This window comes from Marmota monax, unplaced genomic scaffold, assembly GCF_021218885.2.
Source record: "Marmota monax isolate L192 unplaced genomic scaffold, Marmota_monax_Labrador192_F-V1.1 WCK01_AAM20220418_F8-fsc00061, whole genome shotgun sequence".
In the NCBI taxonomy this organism is placed as follows: domain Eukaryota; kingdom Metazoa; phylum Chordata; class Mammalia; order Rodentia; family Sciuridae; genus Marmota; species Marmota monax.
In genome coordinates this window covers 16661715-16671601 of record NW_026695230.1, presented here as the reverse complement: position 1 = coordinate 16671601, position 9887 = coordinate 16661715, and the positions used below count along the sequence as shown (strand labels likewise).

Sequence of the window (9887 nt, the reverse complement as noted above, 5' to 3'; positions counted from 1 at the left end):
GAGGAGGGAGCTGACCCCTAATGAGACTCAGTGCTTTTGATCTAACTCTACCCTAAACAGAAAGGAGGCTGGGGTGGGGGAAGCCACTGGCTGGCCTAAGGACTCCAAGAATTTTTCAAGGTTTAAAACAAAATAACCAAAGGTGTGGTTATGCTTGAAACAGACAGGACTTTACTGAAGAGCAGAGGTGTGGTAACCATTAGGAATACAGGGAGTGGACACTGGTGACCAAAGGAACAGAAGTCTAGATTCTGTTCTTGTTTGAATATCCATAGGAAGAGGCTTATTTTGAGGAATCTCACAGTTACTGTGCACTGATGGTGTCTGGCCCTGTGTTGAGTAGCTAAAAAATATGTAGGGAATTTGTGGATATCTCCCCTACATCCATTCCCTCCTTCCATGGGTTCTTGTTTCCGTCTGCAGATCCCTATACACAGAGAAGTAGACTGTACTCCCAGCTCCAGGTGTGTCAGCACATTCATGTTCCTGGTCACAGGGGTTCATTAGGCATGGTATGTTCCTCTCCAATAAGAAGGGATCTCAAGACTTTTTTCTGGGAATCCTGGGTTATAGACTTTTTCTTTCTTCCTGTGTACAAATAAGAAGGCACATGATAGCCTTTTGGGGACACAAAAGCTATTTCCAGGGAAAGTCAGAATAGACCTATAAAAATAGGTCCTTGGTGACAATGTTGAGTCCTTCAGTTATATGAGCCTATAAAGTCCCTTTCTTGGTTATGCCAATCTAGACTGGGGTTTTTTCTTGCTTGCAACCCAAATTATCTTAAGCAATGATTGCATACAACACATAATTTTGTAGTTACAAGAATAACTGTAGCCCAGGCCCATATACTTTAAAGGCTGAATTACTTGGCACATAGAGTCTAAAAAAGACTGATGAAGGCTGCCATTGAGGGGAGTCCTGAATAAGACAATGGAATTTCAATGGTGGAGGGGGAAAGGAGAATAATCTAGATTAGGTAGGAGGCAAGAACAAAGCAAAGAATACGCTTGAAAGACTGTGGTTTGCTTTAACTTTCAAGAAATCTTTAAATTTTTTTAAAGTTGTCAATAGATCTTTATTTATTTATATGTGGTGCTGAGAATTGAACCCAGTGCCTCACACCTGCTAGGCAAGTGCTCTACAACCCCAGCCCTGTGGTTTGCTTCTGACAGGGTATGTGTCCTATCCCATTTGGGATGGGAATAGACTGTAGTGAGCTTTGAAAAGCAAATGGATACATTTAAACAAGAATTTAAAAAGAAGCCATCAAACAGTTGGAGCAACAAAGTAACCTGAAACTCTGTAAGACATCAGAGTGAGGGTAGAACCAGTTGGAAACACAAGCCTAGGAGGCCAGAGAAGCCATAGTTAACAAAGATTCAGATGCAAGGTGACAGGATTGGAATAGGAAAATAGTAACAACATATATTTATTGATACCTACCTGAGTTGAGGCTCTTTATAAGGAAAATACAATGAATATGATTGTTATCTATCTACTGAAAATACAGAGATAAGTGCATAATGATAAAAGGAGAGGAACTACAAGAGAAGTTTATATACAAAATGAAGGTGCAACTAATGGTAGGGAATGGAAGTTGAGAAAGAATTCAGACATGACAGTGAAGATGAATGTGACAGTGTGAGGGAAGTCTTGACTATGCTTGGTGACAGATGGGACCTGGGAGTTAAGTTGGAAAGAAGCTGGGTTGGGGTTGTGGCTCAGTAGTAGAGCGCTAGCTTGCCTAGCATATGTGAGGTACTGGGTTTGATCCTTAGTACCACATAAAAAGAAATAAAGGTATTGTGTCTATTTACAACTAAAAAATAATAATTAAAAAAAAAAAAGAGGGAAGGAAGCACTGAAGCTAGCCTTGAGTAGAAATGGAGACATTTTGAAGGCAATCTCTAAGATACAGGCCAGGGACTCTCCTTCCCAAGGGTGAAGGAAAGGCCTGGCAGCTGAAAGTTTTCTGGGCTTGGAGGATGATAATACTATGGACAAAACAAGATAAAAATAATAATGATGTTAGAAAACAATGGTTATGGATATGTACTCAGTGTTAGGCACAGTTAATCCTCATAATAAACACAGGGGTGTTGCTGTTATTATTCACACACTGCAGATGAAGAACCAAGATCCAGAATGAAAGCAGGAGTGAAATTTGAAACTGAGGCAGTTAGTGTCCAGAGACTACCTTCTGAAGCTCTGTACTAAGCTGCCTAAGGAAGTCTAAGTGCAGGAAAAAGATAAATCTGAAATCTTTTCAAAGGACAAAAAGTTTTATAGACTACTTTTGTTTTTACCCTGAGATGTTTTCTCATTGTGACTTCTTGTCAACACCAAATAAATAAGAACCACCAAACATCTGACAAATCAAGGCAGATTCATTGTGACAGCTTAGCACAAAGTAGCTGCAAAATATACCTCTAGCACTAGAGTAGTCACTCGTCACTTTTCATGCTTTTGTGAGAGCTTCTGACACCTGAGAAGTGGGCCAAGTGTGTGAGAAGGGCAGGGTGAAAAGTACAGAGGTTCCTGGGAAATCCATTCTGCTCTACTAGAGCTCTTGAAAGAAATGAGCAAAGCATTTTATCAGTCTACATAAGATAATGTATTATTAATACCCAGCATAGGTTAGCATGGGAACTGTATCTGTCCACACAGAAATTACATACAGAAAAAACAATTGAAGGATGCTGTCAGAGATCTTATTTTGTGGAATTATCTGTTTCTATTTTGAAATGCTGATTCAAACAATTCTAAAAATTGGGTCAGCATGGTGACTGGTGGTTGCCATTAGGGAGGAGCCTTTCCTGGCATTATTCTTGGTCTCGGGTTTATCAGGGCACAAAAGTGACTGTAGGTAGTTAATGTACTTGATTGCGGCTCTAAGGGTTTCCACTTTGCTGAGTCGTTTCTCCAGATACTCCTCTGGCAGATGATGTCGCAGTTGGGCATAGCCTTCGTTGACACACTTTACCCGTTGCCTTTCCCGCTCATTCCGTTTCCGGATAAAGGCTGGCCCATAGGAGTATTCACACCTTCTGTAATTTGGATAAGGCATTGGGAATGTGAAGGAGCAGGGTTCACCATAATTTTCCATGATCAGGGAGTCACTGGAAAATGGCAGCAATGGCAGCTCTTCAGAGTAAGGAGATGGCACTGGGGCCTCAGGACACAGGTGGAAAGTGACCATGGGGTCCAGATAGAAGGACCTGGGCAGCGGCAAGTGGGCAGAATCAGAGAAGACAGGAAATTTGTCTGGTGAATTAGAGTAGCTTCTATTGTCCGTCATTTTGTCTTTAACCTAGAAATATAACCATGTTTATTAATTTGGCCAGATTAAAAACAGAGCAAGGTTTGTATTCTTAGAGATCAGTGTTTTGAAGTCTTCTATTTAGATTACTAGTTTCTAAGCTCATTTGGGAAAGCACTAAAAAAAAAAAAAAGAAAGAAAGAAAAACTAAAAATGAGATAGATGTAGACCTATTCAGGAAGAGGGAATGTGCTGGTGTGGGACCCCTTGGAGTATAATACTTTATCCTTGTGCTCCATGGGATGCAGTGGGAGGGGACACAAAATCTGAATATAGCTGCACTTTACTCAATTAAGTTCTGTGTTTTAAATGTGTGAGGGAGTTTCTTTAAAAAATTTTATAGTAAATATTTAAGAACAAATGATTCCTTTCTTATTTTTATTTTGTTTTTCCCCTGGCATATCAGGTATTACTTAAGAAGCCTATACCTGTGAAGATGCATGATCATTAACTAGTTTGTAATTTTTCCCAATGTGTATTGAATATTGTGGTTTCAGTGTTTCCTAAATTTCAGTTATTTGCATATACCATAGTGATAAAAAGTACATCTGTGTTTCGCTTGTACTATTACTTATTTTTTAAAAAAACACTTAACATTTTTTTACTCAATCAGATTTATTTATTTATTGCAGTACTGGAGGATTGAATCCAGGGCCTCCAACATGCAAGGAAAATACTCTACCACTAAGCTAAATCTTTAGCCCCTCAAAAGGATTTATTTTTACTTTTTTTTTTTTTTTTGAGAATTTTAATATTTATTTTTAGTTTTCAGCGGACACAACATTTTTGTTTGTATGTGGTGCTGAGGATCGAACCCCGGCCACATGCATGCCAGGCAAGCGTGCTACCGCTTGAGCCACATCCCCAGCCCAAGGATTTATTTTTAAAAGAAACTTTATAACCCTACTGTAAATGTGAAATCAGTATAATTCACAATAAATAGCATTTAACAGTACAAATATTAAATTCAGGCTAGATATTATTCTTGTTGTATGAGGGAGATTAGAAGGCATTCTAGTGATGTGGAAGACATGTTTGCACCAGACTAAGACTGTAACTTGAGGTCACAAGGATTGAAAGAGAATTGGAATGGGAACAACTTTCTCACCAGTGAGTCAATATTATTTAGTGTTGTTTTTTTTGTAGCATCAAAAATCCTCACTTACTAATCACAGTTATAATCCCATCTACTTTCTCCTCAATGCTGGGGAATTAAACTCGGGGCTTTGTGCTGAAGAGGCAAGCTCTCTACCATTAAGCTATACCCCAAATCCCTACCTCATTTTACAACATCTATTGATTTTTTGCATTTAACTATAATATGGTAGCCACTAGAGGTTTTTAAGGGGCATTGTAGTTTAACTAGTTAACTAGGAGGCAGGCAGATGCTGTCTCAAAAAATTTTTTTAAAAATACTTTTTAGTTGTAAATGGATCTTTTATTTTATTTATTTATATGTGGTGCTGAGGATCTAACCCAGGGCCTCACACATGCCAGGCAAATGCTCTACCACTGAGCCACAACTCCAGCCCTTTTTTGTTTTTTTAAAGGCGGTGCTGGGAATGTAGCTCAGAGGAGAGCACTTGTCTAGAATATGCAAGGTTCTGGATGGGGGAGAAGGATGAGTGAGAAGGGTTATAAGTCATGGTGAAAAAGGCTGGAAAAGGAGTCAATGCCAGGAAACACTCTTTCTACAAAAGGGAGTGAGGGAGGATGAGATAAGTGAGATATATTCAATTAAAAATTGAAACAGAGGAACAGGAAATGAAAGAGTCCAAATTACTGACCAAATGACCTCAAATAACTAACATAAAACAAAAATCTCTGGAAGATTAACAACCAGCCAAGATTCTGTCAAATAGAAAAAGTTGCTGAGAGAAACTAGTTGGGAAATTCCTAAGCTAGGAATCTAGAGGGCAAGATGAATATGTATGGCAGAAGCTACAAAATGATGGCAAATGGATGTGGAGACTGCACAACTGTAGTTCTGACAACACTCTTTTATTACTTTTTTAAAGATTTTTTTTTAATGTGGACACAATATCTTTGTTTATTTATTTTTATGTGGTGCTGAGGACTGAACCCAGTGCCTCTCACCACTGAGCTATAATCCCAGCCCTAACATTCTTATTTTTGTGTACAGCTAACAAACCAGAATTTATTAACTACAACAGGTTCCCCCCAAAAGTAAAGCAGATATCAAAGTTAATTATGCAAAATTACATTTTTGGATATGATTTTACTCTGAAGCATAACTGAAGTAACATCTTAAATCTTGATTCAGATGAAATCTGAGTAATTGATATATACTACAGGTAATTAAAAGTTTCTAGGGCTGGGGATGTGGCTTAAGTGGTAGCGTGCTCACCTGGCATGCATGTGGCCCGGCTTCAGTCCTCAGCACCACATACAAACAAAGATGTTGTGTCCACCAAAAACTAAAAAATAAATATTAAAAAATTCTCTCTCTCTCTTTAAAAAAGTTTCTAGGTTGTTGTGTAATTCTTAGAAAAAAAGTATCTAGGGACATATTGATAAAGAAGCTTTTCTTTTTTAATTGAGCATTTCTAATAAGTCCACCAATCAATGTAGTACCATCTAAATATGATCACCTTTCATTCAAAGAGGACATTTTAGCCATAAACAACAGAGTAAGAGTGTGAAAAAAATGCAGCAGTGAAGAGAATTAAGATAGGAAGCCTAGTAGAGACTCCACTAGGCTAGATGTGTTTGTAGGAATCAAGTACAAGTTTATCTTAAAGGAAGGCAGCATGGATTGTTAGTGCTGGGGCTCCATGATTACAAACACATGACCAACTAACAAATACACCTATCTTGGGAAAATCTTGGGTTTCTATCTTAGAGCCCTTTTGGAAAATAAATGATGAGCTCTTAATAATAAAATCCTAAGAGATTCCAGATGCTCTGCTGAACTTTATAAAAGCTTCTGTTTTCATAGATTAAAAAATATTGGCAGGTAAAAACCACGTATAATTGAATTATAGAATATCAGAGCTTGGAGGAAGCTTAGAAACCCTCTTTTCCCATCCCTCAGAGGTTGTAAATGTTGCTAAGTTTGCAAAGGTAGTAGCACAAAATACTTCCCACTCCTCCACGTTATTTAAGCACCAGTAAAATCTAGATCTTTTGTAACATGGACAATAATTTGTATTTTAAGATAATGGAATATAAGATTGACAAAATGTATAATTTAAAAATAGTATCTAGGGACTTTCTTAAAAATCAGGTTCTTATTTTCTCCTATGGGTCACTCTGGAGAAGTGTCTCTTACCTGAGTTTTGTCGCTCAAGATGTTGTATTTTGGGTTGAGTCAGATTTAACCTGATTTATAGGTGGTCATTTAGTAACAATATGCAAAGTAGTTTACAGTTAAACAGAACTGCTTGGTTCTGGTTTAGCTGTTTTTCTACCTAATATGTAGGCATGACAACACTTGACAATACTAAAAAGAAAGGTTTGCTTTCAAAACTGCACACTTGTAACAAATTCTTTTGTTTAAAGAATGCCCCTGCATCCATCTGGGATATATGATTTTATATCAAAATTATTTATGGAAAAGATCTTTAGTCTCATAATGTGCAAATATTGGTCAATATTCTTTTAGAGATTTATGCCAGAACTAGAAGGGTCAATAAGAACTTATATCTTTTGTGTGTGTGTGTGGTGGGTGTATGTGTTATATTGGAGATTGAACATGGGACGCTCTACCATTGAGATACATTTCCAGTTCTCTCTTTTTTTTTCGATACCGGGGATTGACTCCAGGGGTGCTTAGCCACTGAGCCACATCCCCAGCATTTTGTGTGTGTGTGTGTGTATATATACATACATACATATATATATGTATTTTTTTAATATTTATTTTTTAGTTGTAGTTGGACACAATACCTTTATTTATTTGTTTTTATGTGTTGCTAAGGATCCATCCCCAGGGCCTTGCATGTGCTAGGTGAGCGTTCTACCACTGAGCCACAACCCTAGCATGTACAGAGTCTCAATGTCTCACTGAGTTGCTAAGGGCCTCACTAAATTGCTGACGCTGTCCTTGAACTTTCAATCCTCCTGCATCAGCCTCCCAAGATACTGGGATTATAGGCATGCACCACAGTGTCTTACTGCCATCTTCAGTTCTTTTTTTTTACTTTTTATTTTAAGGTAGAGTCTTGCTAAGTTGCCCTGGCTAGTCTAAAACTTGGGATCCTCCTGCCTCAGCCTTCTGAATTACTGGGATTACAAGCATGCACCACCATGCTCAGCATTACATCTTTTTAAAAATACTAATTTTTTCTTATTTTTAGAGCAGTTTTAGGTTCACAGTAAAACTGGGCAGAAAGCACATAGTTCCCATATACTCCCTGCGCCTACACACGTACTGTCTCCTTTACTATCAATATCCTGCACCCTAGAGGTACCCTTCTTACAACTGATGACCCTATACACCATTATCACCCAAAGTCTATAAATTTATATTTATATTCTATGGGTTTGACAAATGTGTACTGGTGTATATCTACCAATACAATATCATACACAATAGTTTCACTGCCTTAAACATCCTTTATGTTCTATTTATCTTTCCCTTCTCTTTAACCCCTACAACCACTGATCTTCTTACTGTTTCTATGGTTTTGTCTTTTCCAGAATGTCATATAATTGGAATCATTCTGTATATAGGCTTTTCAGATTGGCTTCTTTCATTTAGTAATAGAATTTAAGGTTCTTCTACGTCTTTTCATAGCTGGAAAGCTCAAAAGCTGCTATAAACATTCATGTGCAGGTTTTCAAACGGACATAAGATTTCAATTCATTTGGCTAATTACCAAAGATCACAATTGCTAGATCATATAATATAGTTTTGTAAACCACCAAACTCTTCAAAATTGCTGTATCATTTTGCATTACCACCAGCAATAAATAAGAGTTCTTGTTGTTCTACATTCTGTATTTGGAATTAGTGCTCTGGATTTTGGCCATTTTAATAGATGCATAGTGGTAGTAAAGGGGACTGAACTCACAGGGGCTCTACTACTAAGCTACATTCCAGCCCTTTTCTTTCTTTCTTTCTTTTTTTTTTCCAGAGGAGGGGAGTACCAGGTATTGAACTCAGGAGAAATCAGCCACTGAGCCACATCCCCAGCCCTATTTTGCATTTTATTTAGAGACAGGGTCTCACTGAGTTGCTTAGTGCCTCACTTAGTTGCTGAGGCTAGCTTTGAACTTGTGATCCTCCTGCCTCAGCCTCCTGAGTAGCTTACAGGATGTGCCATGTCTGGATTCATTGTTGTTTTAATTCATATTTCCTCAATGACATATGATGTAGAGCATCTTTTAGATATATTTGCCATCGGTATTTCTTCTCTGGTGAGATGCCTGTTTAGGATTTTTGCCAAATTAGATTTTTCCTTTTTTGTTGAGTTTTTAAGTGTTTTTGTATATTTTGAATAATCAAAAATATGCTTTTTGCAAATATTTTCCCCTGGTCTGTGGCCTACCTTCTTATTCTCTTGACAATATCTTTTGTAGAAGTTTTACATTTTAATGAAGTTCAGCTTCACAATTATTTCTTTCAAGGATCATGCCATTAGAGTTTTATCTAAGAAGGCATCACCATCTAGATTTTCTCTTAGGTTATTTCTAGAAATTTTATATTTTTGCATTTTACTTGTAGGCCTATGGTGCATTTTGAGTTAATTTTTAGGAAGATTATAAAGTCTGTGTCTAGATTATTATTTATCTTTTTGTATGTAGATGTTGTTTGTTCTGGCATCATTTGTTGAAAAGATTATCTTTTTCTCCATTTTGCTTTTTTGTGAAAGATCTATTCATCTACTTTATGTCAATACCATACAGTCTTGATTACTGTAGCTTTATAGTTAAGTCTTGAAGTTGGGTAGTGTCAGTCTTCAGACTTTGTAGTGTCTTTTAATATTTTAAAAAATATTCATTTTTTAGTTATAGGTGGACACAATATCTTTATTTTATTTTCATGTGGTCCTGAGGATCAAACCCAGTGACTCATACATGCTAGGCAGCACTCTGCTTCTGAGTCACAACCCCAGCCCTCTCCTTTAATATTTTGTGGCTCCTCTGGTCATCTTTCTAAATAAATGTTAAAATCAGTTTGTCCATATCTACAAAGTAACTTTCTGGGATCTTGATTGGGATTGCATTGAATCTACAGGTCAAGGTGGCAAGAACAGACACTTTGACAATACCAAGGCTTACTATCAGTGAGTATGGACTATCCCTCACTTATTCAATTCTTTGACTTCTTTATCAGGGTTTTGTGATTTTTCTCCTAAATCTTATGCATATTTTGTTGGAGTTATGCTTAAAATGCCATTTTTTAGGGTTGCTAATGTAAATTTTCTTGTGTTTTTAATTTCAAATTCGTCTTGTTCATTATTTGCATATAGAAAAGCAATTGACTTTTGCATATTAGCCTTGTATCCTGCAACCTTACTATAATCATTTATTAGTTCCAGGATTTTTTGTTATTGTTGATTCTTTTGGGATTTCAACAGACAATCATGTATGTCATCTA

General features: G+C 37.1%; 1 protein-coding gene across 1 annotated transcript; it reads right to left on the bottom strand.

The window, feature by feature from the left end:
* Positions 1–11: 11 nt before the first annotated feature.
* Positions 12–3301, bottom strand: Ascl3 (achaete-scute family bHLH transcription factor 3). The gene has a single exon (XM_046438146.2). The coding sequence runs from the start codon at positions 3299–3301 to the stop codon at positions 2756–2758; it is 546 nt and encodes a 181-aa protein (XP_046294102.1). The 3' UTR covers positions 12–2755.
* Positions 3302–9887: the final 6586 nt, after the last annotated feature.

Bases quoted from the DNA above. Each gene is read 5' to 3' on its own strand.
- Ascl3 (XM_046438146.2), bottom strand. From the start codon at position 3,301: ATGACGGACAATAGAAGCTACTCTAATTCACCAGACAAATTTCCTGTC.